The following is a 17602-nucleotide window of genomic DNA, read 5'->3' on the forward strand; positions in this document are numbered from 1 at the left end:
CCCAGAAAACTTCTGATCTCGGTAACTGACCTCGGCCTCTGCCAATCCATAACTGCCTCAATTTTCGTCGGATCAACCTTGATCCCATCCTTTGACACCACGTGTATTAAGAAGGTAACTTGATCCAGCCAGAATTCGCACTTCGAGAACTTAGCATACAGCTGATGCTCACGCAAAGTCTGTAGTATCGTTCTCAAGTGGAAAGCATGCTCCTCCTCACTCCGAGAGTAAATCAGTATGTCATCAATAAACACAATGACGAACCGATCCAGAAACGGCTTGAATACCCGGTTCATCATATCCATAAACGCTGCTGGTGCGTTAGTTAACCCAAAAGACATGACCAGAAACTCGAAATGCCCATACCGCGTTCTGAAAGCAGTCTTAGGCACATCGACGTCTCGAATCCGAAGTTGATGATACCCGGATCTCAAGTCAATCTTCGAAAAGCACTTAGCACCCTCCAACTGGTCGAACAAATCATCAATACGAGGAAGAGGATACCGGTTCTTGATAGTAACCTTGTTCAACTGTCTGTAGTCAATACACAGCCGAAATGACCCATCCTTCTTCTTGACAAACAACACAGGAGCACCCCACGGAGAAGTACTCGGTCTGATAAAACCACTATCAAGCAATTCCTGTAACTGTTCCTTCAGCTCTTTCAGTTCTGCAGGAGCCATCCGATACGGAGGTATCGAAATAGGAGCTGTTCCCGGAGCAACATCAATACAGAACTCGATGTCACGATCAGGTGGTAATCCAGGCAACTCCTCTGGAAACACATCAGTGAACTCATTCACTATCGGAACACTATGCACGTCACCACTGTCGCCCTCTAAATCACGAACCACCGCTAAGAAAGCCTGGCAACCCTTGCCCATCATACGCTTGGCCTTGATCGCCGAAATTAGATTCTTAGGTGTATTCGCCTTCTCTCCTTGGAAAGAAAAAGGCATATCACCAGGAATCCCAAACAATACCGACTTCCCTCGACAGTCGATAGAAGCAAAATGGCGTGAAAGCCAATCCATCCCCAAGATGACATCAAAAGATAACACGTCAAGCATAATCAAATCAGCACTAAGATCCCTACCATGTATAACCACAAAACAAGACGGATAGACCACGTCCACCATAACACAATCAGACAAGGGCGTAGATACAGATAAAGGCTCTAACAACCTAGATGGTGTCACACCCAACTTAGCAGCAAAACTTGAAGAAACAAAAGAGTGTGTTGCACCCGCATCAAATAAGACCAAGGCATCTACAAATGAAATGGGAATAGTACCTTGCACCACGGCGTTTGATGCACGAGCATCCTGAGGAGTCAGAGCAAATACTCTGGCCTGACTCTGTCCTTGTTGCGGTGTCTGAGAAGAACTGTAACTACCCGAGCCTCTACCACCGTTCCCACGGCCACCAAAACCACGCCCTCCTGAACCACGGCCCCGCTGGCCACCAAACGAAGCGGCAGGTTGAGAGTACCCTGCCGAAGGAGTGAAAACAGGTCTCTGCTGCTGAAAGAACGGCTGAGCAACACTAGCCGACGACATCTGTTGTCCAGATGACGGACACTCCCTAGCAAAGTGACCCTGCTGGCCACAAGCATAGCAACTACCTGGTGCCACTGTGCACTGTCCTGAATGTCTGCGCCTACAGTTCTGACAAAACGGGACGCTAGAAGTACCACTGTAACCGCGACCAGATCCACGGCTACTCCCACTGTAACCAGAACTATGAGAATACGGCTGATACCCTTTTCGAACACCTCCTTTCTGACTCTTGTACTGGGAAGGCTTGTGCTGATAGCTGCTGCTACCACCCTGCTGCCCACTACTCTGAAAACCACCGCTCGCCTTCTTCGTCTCAGTCATTTTCCCAAAGTGCAGTAAATTTGCCTCCATCCGACGGGCACTGTCCACTACAGCAGAAAATTCCTTGGTCGTCTCAGTCAGAAGGCTAATAAAGTCAGCACCCAGACCCTTCACGTATCTGTCGTTCACCCTCTGCTGTTCAGTCTGCAGATCTGGGGCAAAGCGACTCAGTCTCACAAGCTCAGTAGTGTACTCATGTACCGATCTGTCTCCTCTCCTCAAAATTAGTAGTCTGTCTCTGAAACCTTCTGTCACTGAAAAAGGTAGATAAAATTCCTTGAATTCTGTCACAAAGTCCGCCCATGTAATAGTAGCCATAACTGCGCGAATCTCCCTGCGAAACCAGTCATTTGCAGCACCCTTCAAGGACATCTCTACTAGCATAACGGTCTGTCTCTCAGAAGCCTGTAGTCTCTTAGCATTCCGCTCAATCTCCTCCAGAAAATCTAGGGCGTCGCCGTCGCCCGCAAACTCAGTCGGCTTCAGCCTCAGATAAACCAACACCAAGTCTCTGTCAGTGATTCCAGCACCACCAACCGCAACACCACCAGCCTGTGGTACCTGTTGCTGCACAATCTGTCCCAGCTAGGGGTGTGCAAAAACCGACCGAAACCGAATTTTCGAACCGAACCGAACCGATTTTGAAAATTCGGTTCGGTTTTTTATGCAAAAATTCGGTTTCGGTTTTGAGTAGGGAAAATTTCGGTTATTTCGGTTCGGTTCGGTTTTGGGTCAAAACCGTCCGAAATAACCGAATTTCCGATTTAATAAAACGACGTCGTTTTATTAGTTATTAAAACAACGTCGTTTGCTGGAAACCCCTTACAAAACTAACTACACATTTCACTTCAGGCCCAACCCAACAAAAAATGACCTAATGCTATTGCAGTAACCCTAATTTGACATATCTTTTCTCTTCCTAATTTTTCTGCCGCTCTCACTCTCACAGTTTCTCTATCTTCGATTCTTTTCTCCTCTTAGTCTTTGTCACATAATCTCTCAAACCCTCTCCATTAAACACTAAATTAACAATGCTGGACAAATGATGATGAAGAACGATCCATTTTTTTGTCAAAATTTGACAAAAGTAACGATCCCATCTCCTTACTCTAAATCGTTTATTTCTTATTAAAGTTTGGGACTCAAAACAATATTCAAGGTATTATTTTCTATCTAATCTATACATTTTCTGTTTTTGTAAAATCCTAACTGATTTTAACATTTTCTGATTTTGTTTAAATTTGACCTAATTTCATTTTTGTTTATTCCATGTTCATTTTGATTCCAGATTTCTCTAATTTTCACTCAAAAGGTTAGTTGTTATTTTTAACCCTAACTTCTCTAATTATTGTTTATAGTATAATAATTGTTGATTATACTTATATGAGTCCAGGTTTATTTTTTTTGTTTATATCATAATGGAAAGATCAATTATTGATTCTGTATTTAGCTTTTGAACTTTAGTGTGGTCTCAATTGAGTGAGATTCAGAGCTTAATGCTTTGATTTGTAGGAATTGAAATGATAATTTGATAGCTGCAACTAAGTCATTTATGTATCAATTTATTATGAGACTTGTTAATGTGAGTTAAAATTAGCTAGCTGCCATGTTCTAAAACTGTTGATTTTCTGTTTCAATTTATATTTGTCAAAGTGAGTTAATTTTTTTGTTTCTATTTTTATTTTTAATGAGTGAATTATTCTGTTTTGTGTTATATAGATGTCGAATACCGTTGAAACTGCAGCAACGGGCAGTAATGCAGCAGTTGATGTGTCAAATTCACAGCCTTCTGTAACCAGCCAAGAAGCTTCAAACAGGAAAAGAAAAGCAATGGACACAAGATCTGTTGCTTGGGATCATTTCGAAAAAATTAAAGATGAAAGTGGCACGGTCATATCAGCTAAGTGTAATTACTGTGTTAAGGAATTTGCTTGTCATTCTAAAAGAAATGGCACCTCATCTTTAAAGAATCATATACTTAGTTGCATGAAAAATCCTCATAGGCAACAAACTAGGCAAGCATTGTTGAATTTACAGCCAATGGTTAATAATGGAGATGGTGTTAATGATAAGTTAGGAACACTAAGTGCATGGAAATTTGATCAAGATGCTATTAGAGATGCACTTGCATATATGGTTATATTAGATGAATTGCCTTTTAAGTTTGTGGAAGGGGAGGGTTTTAGAAAGTTTATGTCTTGTGCATGTCCTAAATTCAAAATTCCATCCAGATGGACGGTGACACGGGACTGTTTTCAATTATATCTAGCTGAGAGACTTCAATTGAAAAATTTCATGAAAAATAATTGTCAAAGAATTAGCCTTACCACTGACACTTGGACTTCAATTCAAAGAATCAATTATATGTGCATTACTGCTCACTTCATTGATAACAATTGGATATTGCATAAGAAAATTCTAAGCTTTGTTCCAATTTTTTCACACAAAGGTGATGCAATAGGAAAGGCAATTGAGACGTGTTTGTTAGAGTGGGGAATAACAAACATTTTTTCAATAACCGTTGATAATGCAAGCTCCAATGACGTAGCTATTTCTTATTTGAAAAAAAGAATAATAAATTGGGGTAATCACTTGGCTGATTGCAAGTACCTCCATATGAGGTGCATTGCACACATCATCAATCTTGTGGTTACAGAGGGTTTAAAAGATGTCAATCCTTCGGTGAAAAAAGTGAGAGATGCCGTGAGATACATTAGGAGTTCCCCGGCTAGAATTAAAAAATTTAAAGAATGTGCTGAGTTTGAGGGAGTAGAGTGTCAAAATTCATTATGCTTAGATGTGGTAACTAGGTGGAATTCTACCTATTTGATGCTAAAAACAGCCATACAATTTCAAAAGGCATTTGATAATTATGATGAACAAGAGTCAAATTTTAAGAGAGACTTGGGGGATGATGGGGTTCCGGGTTCACTAGATTGGAGGTGTGCTTCAACAATGACATCATTATTGGAGCATTTCTATAATGTGACATTGCGTATTTCGGGCTCATTATATGTTACTTCAAATACCTTTTTTAGTGAAATTAGTGATTTGTCTTGTATTTTGAATGAATGGAAGGAGTGTGCTGAATCTGAAATTAGACAATTGGGGAACTCAATGAAAATGAAATTTGATAAATATTGGGGGGATCCGGAAAAAATGAACAAGCTTATCTTCTTTGCCGCTGTTTTAGACCCTAGGGAGAAATTTGAATATATGGAGTATTCATTTTGTTTGATGTATGGTAGACTCAATGGTGCAACTTTATTTTTCAATGTCAAAAATGAACTCTACAGGCTCTTCAATGAATATAAGAATATGTATTCTAATATGACACATGAGGGCAGCCTTTTAACTTCTTCTGGAATTGTAGAGTCAAATAGAAAACCCATATCGATTTTGAAAGCAAAATATAAGAAAGAGAGGTTAGAGAGTGGCTGTTTTACAAATAAGAAAAATGAACTTGATATTTATCTCGATGAGGTTATTTTAGAAGATGTGGAAGAGTTGGATATATTGAAGTGGTGGAAGTTGAATTCCGAAAGGTTTCCTATTTTGGCAAGAATGGCACAAGATATCTTGGCTGTACCAATATCCACGGTTGCTTCGGAATCTACTTTTAGTACGGGTGGAAGAATACTTGACGCGTTTAGGAGTTCTTTAACTCCTAAAATTGTGGAAGCGTTAATTTGTGGGCAAAATTGGCTTCGAAAATCAAAAGATCCATTTAGTGTTGAAGAACTCCTCCATGAAATTGAAAATATTGAAAAAGGTGTGTATTGTATTTTTTTTATATTTTTATTCGTTTATCTAATTAGAATATTTTCATTTAAATGATGTTCATTGTTACTAGATTTGCCGAAGGTGGGGACTACTACTAGGCCAGCATGTTCTTCAACTAACAATTAGGCGTTTCTATGTTTTGTAGTCGGAAAGAAGGTAATTTGCTAATTTTAATATTCTGTGTTTTTAATTTTTTTAACTATTTTCTATATATATTTAGCTGCATTGTTGGCAGTGTTCACTAGCTATTTATTTTCTACTTTCCAAGTATTCAATTGCTATTCTGCTGATATTCTGTTGCTATTTTTTTTTTGATATGTAGCTCTGTTTTGTGGAGTGTTTGCTTCTGTTTGTGGGCTGGAGTATTAACTAGTTAGCTGCTGTTTTGCAGTTTTAATTGCTTCTCTATGTGGAGAGCTGCTGTTTTGTGGAATTTGCGACAATTATTTTCAAGTCTTAGCCGTTTGAAGACCTTTTGCGGATGTTATTTGATTTTAACTTCAGGACTTTATGCTTTTGAATTTAATTTGTAATTTAAAACAGGTTACATTATTTTATGTTTGTAGTTAAAACTTGTTGAAGGTTGGTTTTATGTTTGTGTTGTTATTTAAACAGGTTGAGTACATGTTGTATGTTTAAGCAATTTTAATTGTTTTAGCCTTTTAGGTATGGTGAATGTGCAAGTAATTTGAATTTAAATTTGCTTTTAAACCTGTTTTTTCATAAGTTAAAACCGAAATTTTCGAACCGAACCGAACCGAAATTTTCGGTTCGGTTCGGATCGGTTTACTGCAAATTTCGGTTCGGGTTCGGTTTTTCTAAACAAAAATTCGGTTTTGGTCGGTTTTCGTCAATTTCAAACCGAACCGAACCGAACCGACCGATGCACACCCCTAGTCCCAACATAGCATACTGGTTCTGCATGGCGATCTGTCCCGCCTGCAGTTGCACTTGATTATTCTGGAGTGCAGTGATCCCAGCCAAAAACGTCGTGAAGTCAAATGGATCGATAGGAGCTTGTGGTACACCTGGTGCCTGAACGACTGCACCACCACGTCCCCTACCTCTACCTCCAGCAGCCTGACCTCTGCCACCCCGACCTCTGCCAGCTCGGCCTCTACCGGCCGGAACTCCACCTGCACGTCCCCTGCCAACTTGAACCTCTGGTTCATGTTGGTCGACCTCAATCGACATAGCGTCATCAGCTTCAGCATCAGCCTGAGCTGCAGCACGCCTACGAGTATTCATTCCTAAGAATGAAACAAACAATTCTCAAATAATGCCCACTTGGCAACACCCAGAGTATAATTAAACAGCTCAAAAATTAACAATTTATCCAGAGTAGTAACACAAACATTCCAGAGTAAAGCAAAAATTTCGCAAAGTAAAACATTAGTAACACATAAGACCGACTCAAACATCCCTAAAGGTGAAGGTAGAAGTTTTGAAAACAAAAGATGACGTTTCAAAAGACAAAACTTGAATCCTAATTCCGCAGTAGATCCTATGACACAACTATAACACTTAACATGCCTTAAAGCGATAAACACATAACATGCAAAAAATTGGCCTTAGTTCAAAACTAAAGCTCTGATACCAACTTTGTCACGACCCAATTTCATGAATCGTGACCGGCGCTAGGGTATGGGTATGGTTGTACCAAAACCCGTAGCAAGCCTTGCGGAAATCAATTAACCATTTAAACCTGCAGAAAACTGCTCGGGGGCAACCGAGACTCCAACCTAGGTCTAGCACTTTATATTACAGTTCTAATATAAATAATTTAAGTATCTGAAATATTCCACAACATGCCTTAAATATAATAATAAAATATTTCAGAGTAAACATGCTAATAATAAATAATCGGTCTAATCGACAATCCCAATGTAATAATAAACGTAATATATAAACTAGTTCTACTGCGGTCTAAGAGTTTGAAAATAGAAACTAGTTTAATAACAATAAATCCTCCGAGGAATCAAAAGAATCGGAGTGGACCGGCTTTCAAATCATAAACCTGGAAAATTTGGGAAAACAACGGGGTCAGATATACTGAGATGAGTTCGCAATACTATTTACATTTATTAAGTTTAAAACCCTTAAATGAAAACATTTTTATACTAATATAATATGATTATGGAAAACAGTATTGAAATGATCCCAGCGTAAGTATGACATAGCATACCGATAAACCCAGAGTGGACGGGAACAAATCCTCGTCATATAAATATACCAGCGTAAGCAAGACTTTAGTCTGCCGTTTCCCAGAGTACTTACCGGTGCACACAGTCTCGATACAAGCCTATCGAGTAGCTCGTTTCAATCCAGATCCATAATCCGTAAAACCAGTTCACAAACATTTATAATATTAAAATACGATGCGGTACTTAATAAAGCGGTAAATAGCACTACAAACTCACTGCTTGCTTATCCACGTGATCTTGACAAACAGCTAACCCTGCGTAGACTCCGAAGCACGAGCAGTCGACGGGTCTAAAATAATAAATAGGTTAATATCCGTACGACCCCTAACTCTAAGATCACTAGACACCACGTAGGACTAGCACAATTAAATAACCAGATAAATCACAGAGAAACACAATTCTCAAATAAAATGTAGTGCCGTAATTAATTCAAGACTATTGAGTTCGCCTTAAATCCAATCCGAAAATATTATTAAAATAATATTTAATTGATAAATAAAATCAATTCCTCAAATAGTGGGTTAGCCGAGTTTTACAAAACTACCAAGCTAAACCCACATGTCGGTGACCCAAGTCCAAACCGACCCAACTAATATTCCAGAGTTTATAAATCACAGTTTATAATTAATATTAAATAAAATATTGATTAATATCAAAATAGAACTCAATAGCTTGAAACTCAAGTAATTAAATATTACCGGCAATTATCTCAATTAATTAAATAACAAACAAAGCTAAAATATAAATTTAATCCCAAAGGCATTCTAAGCTAAAAATATAAATTTAACAATTAAATAATAATTAATAATAATTATTAATTTAATTTTTAAATATTCAAATATTATTTTTATGCCCAAAAAATAATATAATTAATTTGATAAACTTTGAAATAAAATAAAATCCCCAATACTTATTTAATATAGTCAATATAAAATTTTATGTATAACTATAATTAAATTGATATTTAATTTAAACTTAAAATATTAATGCCCGGATTAATTTCAAATTATAAATAATAATATTATTTAAATCGCTAATTAATAAGTCGAAACCAATTTCGTAAATTAAAAATCAAAAATCAAATCAATTTAAACAGTTAAAAGATAAGTTTAGGAACCAAAAGATTTAAGACACAAAAACTTGATAACCAAAGTTATCATTTAGCCAATAAGAATTTGAATTGGCCAATAGCCATATGACACAAGGTCATCTTCTTCATTATGGAAACCAAGTTGCAGAATCCAAACAATTAAAGGAAACAAAAAAATGAACTCATACTGATCATGAAACTGCCGCCATATAAATCAATCCGAGGTCAACAAAACTCAGCAAATCTTTTGATCTTTAAACAGCAAATTAAACTCATATTAACATTTCTTAAACAAGCAAACAATCAATTTGAAAATTATGTAAATAATCAATAAGAACTACGGCATGAGCAACCATAATTCTCATTGAAACCACGAAGCAAAACCGAGTGGAATTAAGAACGAACAAAGGGAATTAACCAACAAAATTTTCAGTTTATGAATTAATAGCACAACCTAATACATCGATCTAATATCTCAGAAATATTCAAGAACACATCGGAAACAAAATTAGAAAAACTGCAGCAACAATAACGAAAGGAACGACAACAAATATATTCAGAAACGGTGAAACGGCGGCGACTAACACGGATTGATTAACGTACCGTTTGATGAACGAAAGGTGTAGAAACATAGATGCGTGAGTCTACTTTCACGGGAAACAAACGGAATTGATTTCGACCTCCGAACGGCTGCCAAACGAATCAAATTTTAGAAGGATCGATTTAGAACTCAAAAACAGAATTTCTTAAAAACGGTAAAACGGCGGCGATTGATGCGAGAAATATAGCGTACCGTTTTACGAAACGAAAATTGGGATTTGTAGGTACGTGAGTCTTCTTCGACTGGAACGTTTCGGAACTGGATTTGAATCTGAAACGAGTGAGATATCAGTTATGAACGGAGGCGTCGTTTATTGATCAAAACTGAAATATTAATCAACTTACCGAAGATTTTTGACAAACTTTGGTTGATGATTTCGGAAAGGATTCTCAGCGAAATTGAATGAGGAAAGCGGCTAGGGCTAGACTGATGTGTGGTGAAGATATTTGGTTTAGAAAGCGTTTCTAAAACGCGGATAGATCGAGAGAAATCAGGGGGCAAAACTGCCCCCCTGAAATTCCGCAGCAGGTCTCGTACGAGACCTGCACATCCCGTACGAGACCAGGTCTCGGTTCAACGAGACCTGGTCCAACCGAGACCTGGTCCAACCGATTCTGGTTGGACCGAACCCGACCCGAAACTTTTTTTTTTTTTATAATTTTTTTTTTAAAACCCGGACTTTAATTAAACCATTTCCGAATCAACACATAAAACAATTTAATTACGAACAACAATTAGAATGTTACCGGAACTCGTAATTTAAACTTTAAAATTTTACGGGATATTACAATAGTACAAAACCTTCGTATGAGTTTTGTCATTTTTAATCATACAAATTTAAAATTTTAAACTAAACAAAATATATTAAATTCTAAACATTTTAGTAAGCAAAATATTGTTAAATTTATTTATTTTTTAAAGTTTATTTATTTTGGTAAAAACAATTATATTTTATTTTATTTTAATAAATTAAAATATTGCGGCGATGAGAGCTTTCACAATGGTTACACCTGTCAAATCATGAAGGAAAAGTCTCCCCAGAATGGCGTTGTACGGAAGGTCGATGTCCACTATGTTAAACAGTGTCGTCAATTTCTTATCTTTTTTTTCTTTTTTTGATTCTTCTCGTTAGGGGTATTATCCTCACCGGGAAGACAGTCGGTCTCCCAAACCTGGAGAGCAATATGTCAACTTCTTCCAATTTTGTTGGTTTCTTTTCAAGCTTCTGTAGGCCTTCTTGGTCAACAAGTTTATTGCGCTTCCTTCGTGTATTAGAATTCTTCCATATTCCAATTCTCCACAATCATTGTTTCTGCCAAGGTCTTGTTGTGTGGACTCTTGGTATTGTTAAAGTCTTCTATGCTGAACATGATTGCTCGCAACTTCGCGAGCTCTAGTTTTTATCATTTTGTGTCTCTTTTGATGGTGATTTTTACTTCATATCATGTTATCATTCCTTCATCTGGTAATGGGGTTACAATTGAATTTTCGGTTTTGATTAGTTCGATCAGAGTTCATCTTAGTTAATAGAATTTGTTGGTTCGCAGAAAATTCCTTTCTAATGAAGTATTAAATTTTTCCACAGACGGCGCCAATTGATGGATTGATGAGGTTCACGATAGCCCGAACCTGCAAAACAGTTTAAATAGCTTATCAGATGATAGTGATCCAATTAACTCTCCGATGCTTAAATCAGTTCTAAGCTTAAAGGAGAATATGTGTATTCAAATTCAGGTTTGTGTGTACCTCAAACCCTTATACAGTGATGAGTGAAAACATGATAGAGTCCTAAAAGGAAAGTGATTCTTTTTAAGAAGTTAAATTTGAATAAGAAAAGAATTTCTATTCGGTGCATTTCTTTATAAGAATGAATCATATTTAGGATTGAGTCCTAAATAGTGTAGTTATCCTGCATTGTAATTTAGTCTCGAATAGGAGACTATCTTTGATTATTCTAAAAGATCCAGATCTTTTAAAATCTTCCTTTTTTATTGTTGACATAGTTGACTTAAGATTCTTTCTCTTAGTAAGAATCGTATCCGATATAATCTAAGGATTCGATTGTCATTCCTTTAGGCGAACCTATCTTGACCTTTATTCCCTAACCGACAAATCCAGTAACATTCGCCTTTGGCATTTGGGATATTCTCTAGTTTAATCGTCTCGCGTTTTAGGCTTTTTATGGGCGAATCCAGTACCTTGTGGAAAGTTGGTTTCCATCAAGAATCATAACTTTTTTTTTAATTTTTAAATAATATAAATGTGTGTTAAAAAAAACAGGATTAATGTCATAAAAGTTCACAAACTTTACACGTTTTCTCATTTTAATCACGTAGTTTAAATTTTCTCATTTTCATGCACGAACTATCATTTTTTCTCAAATTCATGCACGGTGCTGAGGTGTCACGACTTCATTAAATTCGCTGATGTGGAGGTTAATTTACACCAATGAATGAGTGCCACCTCAGCGCCATGCATGAATTTGGGAAAAAGTGGTAGTTCGTGCATGAAAATAAAAAAATTTAAACTGCGTGATTAAAATGAAAAAATGTGTAAATTTCATAATTTTTTTGACATTAACCCAAAAAAACTACTTTATAAATACTTTTATATATGCATTCATGCTCAATAATATAGACGATAAACATTATTTAAAAAATAATCTTTTTATTTTTAAATAATTCTAAATAGCTTTAAACACAATTATCAAATCAATAGAAGCACGGAAACCTCGACAAAGTTGCGTTTCCCGTTTCGGAAACCGGAAACTCTTGGACACCCGCACGAAAAGTTTCGGGCCGTTTCCGTAAATTGTAAAAATTAATAATTTGTAAAAAAATTAAAATTATTACCCACAGATAAAAAAATCTAACTAGTTACCCATAAATTTTACATTCGCATGGCCCACAATACATCAAATATACTTATTTGTGTTGAATTATATTATATTTTTTTATATATTTATAAATTTTAAATATTTATCATATTAAAATGAATTATTTTGTTAATTATTATAAATATTTAGATAATATTTTTATAAATATATCCCTATATTTTTGTTATTTACACGTTTCTCCACGTTTCGTGTCCTCCATTTTGAAAAACTTTTGTTTCCCCGTGTCCGTTTCCGTTTCCGTGCTACCTTCATAAATACCTAAAACTAAAGGCCTAATGTCTTAAAAACCCCGACCTTTTAGCCCCTTTTCAATCATACCCTGACGTTGAAAATTTGTCAATTTTACCCTATTTTGCATTTTTGTGTTTCAGTTGTACCCTGAAAAATTAAATTAACGTCTTTTGCGTTTGGAAATTTGTTTAAAACATTCTCCATGCCTCGCATATATTGATTGTATATTTTTAAAATTTATTTAAATTTAGTTAAATTAATTAAGAATTTAAATTAGTGTTGATTTGATTATGGTTTTTAGTTAGTTTTTAAAAATAAAGGACTTATTTATTTTTTGGTTAGGGTTTAATAATAAAGTTTAGAGAGTTTAGACGTTTGACAGCCGGGACACCTTCCAGAAATTAGAAAATGCTTTTAAATCTTCAAAATTTATTCAATTTTCATGGTTACTCAACAAAATAAACAAAACCCTATGCAATAAAGAGTGAATAGTTTACCAAAATGGAAGCAAGGGTTGGTGTTGTTGTTGAAGGAGGACAAAGGGCTCTGAATTCGGCTGCTGTTCATGGAAGTGTAGTTGATGCAGCTGGTGCTAGAAAATTTCTTCAACACCATAATACGGCCAATCATAACAATAATAATAACAAACAGCAGCAGTCTTTTAATAGCCAGCAAGCTCAGATTGGTACAGTTCAGCAGTTACTTGCTGGTGGAATTGCTGGTGCTTTTAGTAAAACATGCACTGCTCCACTTGCCAGGCTTACCATTCTCTTTCAGGTGAATTTTTTTTGATTTTTTGTTTCTGGTTTGTCATAAAGTTTCTATCTTTTTAATTTTGTGTTGTGTTTTCAAGGGAAGATGGAAAGTTTGACATTTTGACTTTGGTTTTAGTTTGGAATTCGAATTGGCTAACTTTTTGTTGAAAAGTGAGTTAATTTATGTACTTTATTGGAATTTTTTTGAAGGAAAACTAATTTCTGGCTGAATCTATTGAACTTTTGATTACTATGTGTTTACGTTTGAAGTGTTCTATTAATATTTGTTCTAAATGTTTGTTCTTCTGACTGCTTGTTTATATTTTTATCTGCTGTTAAGGTTCAAGGAATGCATTCTGATGTTAAATCATTGGCGAATACAAGCTTATGGCGTGAGGCTTCTCGAGTAATTCATGAAGAGGGGTTTAGAGCATTTTGGAAAGGGAATTTGGTTACCATTGCTCACCGCATTCCTTATTCTTCGGTTAACTTCTATGCTTATGAACAATACAAAAGCGTAAGGCGATACAAATCCTTAAAATGAAATTATATTGCAGAGCATGTGATATTTCTGTTTTATATTTGATATTATCCTTGTTTTTTGCAGATGTTACAGTCAGTTTTAGGCCTGGAAAAACAGGGGGGTAGTGCAGCCTCAAATCTTGCTGTGCACTTTGTCGGTGGTGGGTTGGCCGGAATAACGGCTGCTTCTGTTACGTATCCACTGGATCTAGTGAGGACGCGCCTTGCTGCGCAGGTAACTCCAGCAAACTTGGGTGAGTAAAGAGCTGCTTTGGAATGTGGGTGGGGGATGGGCAGTTTACTTCTGTTAATTAAATATGTAGTCCCTCCTTGAAAATTTGTCCTGACTCTGCTCTAAACTATGCAGAGGAACACTATATACTACAGAGGTATTTGGCATACATTTAGTACTATTTGCAAAGAAGAAGGAATGTTGGGCTTGTATAGAGGACTTGGAGCAACATTATTGGTATGCTTGTGTTATATATCTTTTATTGTTGTAACGTTATTATTGTTTTTAATTTTTGGTTTCAGCTGTAACTTTTTTAATATTGCAGGGTATTGGTCCAAGTATAGCAATAAGCTTTTCGGTTTATGAGTCTCTCAGATCATCGTGGCAATTACAAAGGTGACGAGTCTATGAATTGGCTAATTTGAACAATTTTATGTCAATATGCACTGTTATGCTTAATGTTACTCGCATTGTTGTATTTTGTAGTGATAATTTATGTTGTTACATGATTTGTAGGCCGGCGGATTCTACTATTGCAGTTAGTCTTGCTTGTGGTAGTCTTTCAGGCATTGCGTCATCCACAGGTTTGTGGCGCTATCTCTAAATTATCTATATAAGATAAATGTTGTGTCCTATATGTTGGAAACACAAATATTCTTAAATAATTTCTTGAATAAGTGAATGTTATTTAATTGATTGCTATGCTTTTCATTCAAAAAAAACTTCTCTTGCAAACTCTATATTTCTTATTTTTGGAATTGGAGTAATGATTTCCTCCTATTTACACTTTACAGATTTTCTAGGACTAGTGAATTGCATTAAAATCCCTCGTAGCATTTGTAGGATGATTTATGTGTTGTATCATTCAAGACTACCTTGCATTTGCAGTAAGACATTTGATTTTAATGTTGTTTGGGCACTTTTTTTCCGATTGTGTTGTGGATGAAAATATATATTTGTTCAAGGTTTTTAGTTCGAGACTTGTTCACATGGTTGACTGTGCTGCAATAATTTGTACTCACGTTCATGTTTATATGGCGGAAACATATTCATGTTCCCTTGGTATTGTGTTCCTCCGTACCTCTTTAAACATTTTACATGTGTAGCACTTGCACCAAATAATGTTGAAACAGAAAATGGAGAAACATGTTTTACTATATTATGTTATACATATAAAGTTTCGGAGTGTCAAAAGTATTTCCAAAAACTGATGTGAAACTTCAAAATATAGAACTTTACAAGTTCCTGTGCAATATAACATTTTACTAATCTTTCGGCTATTGTTGCTCGTAATTTTATTTTCTGGATGGTATGTAACTCTTCTTCTGATGTACAGCTACATTTCCGTTGGATCTTGTGAGGAGAAGAATGCAGTTAGAAGGGGCAGGTGGTCGAGCACGTGTATACACTACTGGCTTGTTTGGGGCATTTGGGCAGATAGTACGCACTGAAGGTCTGCGAGGCTTGTATAGAGGGATTCTGCCTGAATACTACAAAGTAATCCCTAGTGTTGGCATCGTCTTCATGACATACGAGACACTAAAGATGCTTCTATCTAGTAGCTCAACCAGCGAGTAAAATTATGTATCTATGTTTCACATCTTATTTCAAATGGCGTCCGCGAGCATCATCTATTTGGACATACGAAATGAAGGGGAAGCCGGAGAAACAGCAAGAGGAATGTTTTTGTTGGAGGATGAGATTTGCGGGCGTTACGAACTTTGGGGTATGACAAATTTTATGGTGAACTTTGCTGTTAGATGCAATGTCACCAAAATTTTGGATGTATAGATATATATTGAGAGTTTAGTAAATGGAATTCCAGTATCATTTTAGGTGTTTAACATCTAGATAGCTAACATTCATTGATGAACAGTTTTGCTGTGACAGCGGTTTTTATTACTTGCATCTACTAAGCCGGACTCTGTTAGTGACGGAATTTTGTTGAGTTCTGAACGTGATTTGTAACTTGTAGGTATATTAGTTGATGTAATAATTATATTAATACTAGTCGTATATCTGCTCGATAGTGCATAATCACTGTAATTTTTAAATTTTTTCTATGATCTTAATTCAAAATTAATAAATTTAAATATGTACAATTGATTATTCATCTTTAATAGTTACATTTTAGATTAATCTTAAACTAATTTAAAGATATAATAATTTAATAAAAAATTAATATCTTGTGTATTAAAAATTGGCGCAATGGCGGAAAAGCCAAATTTTTACGACTTATTTCAATTTAAATCAAATCTTTTAATTTTTATAATAATAGCTAATTGTATTTTTTTTACAATAATAGCAAATTTGAATTTTTTTGTTGCAAGTCACCAATTTGTATATTATTGCAAAACAAAAAAAAATGCAATTTGGCTATTAATACAAAAATTAAAAAGTTTGGTTTAAATTGCAACAAATCGTAAATGTTTGATTTTTTTCATCATTAGACCTTAAAAATTCATAAAAATTAAAAGTTAATAAATTTAAATAGGAGTAGTTTTATTCTTATTCTAATAATACTTCTATTATTAATAATAAATTGGCTAATAATCACCCATGGCCCCTCAACTTTAGGGGTACGGGCGTTAAACCCCATGATGTTTAAAAACGGGCGCTAAACCCCCTAATCTTTGTGTCGGTGCTCACCATGGCCCTTTTGGACGAAAATACCCTTTGTGCCGTCTTTTATTTGGCGGCTGTCTTTAAAACAAAAAAAATTGACTGATACCATGTGTCAGTTGATACGTCATCAAAAGACAAAAAAAATAAAAATACCCAAAACACCCCTAAATATAATATCTGATTAAAAAAAAAAGTTCAACCCAAAATCCAACCACCCGTTCTAACCCAAACCACCCCAACCCAACCACCTTCGCCACATCACCGCCGGAAAATTTTCCGGTCATCTTCTCCAAGTGAAAGATGACCGGAAATTTTTTTCGGTCATCCGAGAACAGATCCAAGCAAGGATCTGTTCCAAGAACAGCAAGGATCTGTTCTTGGAACAGGTCATTGCCGGATCTGTTCTAAGAACAGATCCGGCGCGGATTTGTACCAAGAACAGATCCCAGTCGAGGATCTGTTCTTGGAACAGATCCTTGGCAAGCATCTGTTCCAAGAACAGATCCTTGCTTAGGGATGACCGAAAATTTTTTTTGGTCATCTTCCGCTCGGAGAAGATGACCGGAAAAATTTTCTGGCAGTGGTGAGTGGCGGAGGTGGTTGGGTGGGAGTGCTGGTTGGGTTGGTTGTTGTGATTAATCAAATGGTTAGATTAGATTGGGTTGGTTTGTTTGTTTTTTTTGTCTTTTTCTAAATTAAAGTAAGGTTATTTTGGGTGTTTGAAATTTTTAAGGTATATTTCTGACGTGTCAGATGATATGGCAATGTCAGTTTTTTTTAAGA

At 35.9% G+C, this 17602-nt stretch overlaps 2 protein-coding genes across 2 annotated transcripts; both read left to right on the top strand.

Annotated features, from left to right (window-relative positions):
* The first annotated feature begins 3143 nt into the window (after positions 1 to 3143).
* On the top strand, positions 3144 to 6288 carry LOC126687626 (zinc finger BED domain-containing protein RICESLEEPER 2-like). Its single transcript, XM_050382184.2, has 4 exons — positions 3144 to 3192; positions 3600 to 5652; positions 5734 to 5819; positions 6055 to 6288. The coding sequence occupies exons 2-3, from the start codon at positions 3600 to 3602 to the stop codon at positions 5787 to 5789; spliced, it is 2109 nt and encodes a 702-aa protein (XP_050238141.1). The 5' UTR covers positions 3144 to 3192; the 3' UTR covers positions 5790 to 5819; positions 6055 to 6288.
* A 6814-nt stretch (positions 6289 to 13102) lies between these two features.
* Positions 13103 to 16219, top strand: LOC126687643 (uncharacterized). Its single transcript, XM_050382202.1, has 7 exons — positions 13103 to 13462; positions 13781 to 13957; positions 14048 to 14197; positions 14330 to 14431; positions 14520 to 14590; positions 14711 to 14778; positions 15531 to 16219. Exons 1-7 carry the CDS (start codon positions 13187 to 13189, stop codon positions 15770 to 15772), a joined length of 1086 nt encoding a protein of 361 aa, XP_050238159.1. The 5' UTR covers positions 13103 to 13186; the 3' UTR covers positions 15773 to 16219.
* Positions 16220 to 17602: the final 1383 nt, after the last annotated feature.

Source organism: Mercurialis annua, linkage group LG1-X, assembly GCF_937616625.2.
Source record: "Mercurialis annua linkage group LG1-X, ddMerAnnu1.2, whole genome shotgun sequence".
Classification (NCBI taxonomy): Eukaryota; Viridiplantae; Streptophyta; class Magnoliopsida; order Malpighiales; family Euphorbiaceae; genus Mercurialis; species Mercurialis annua.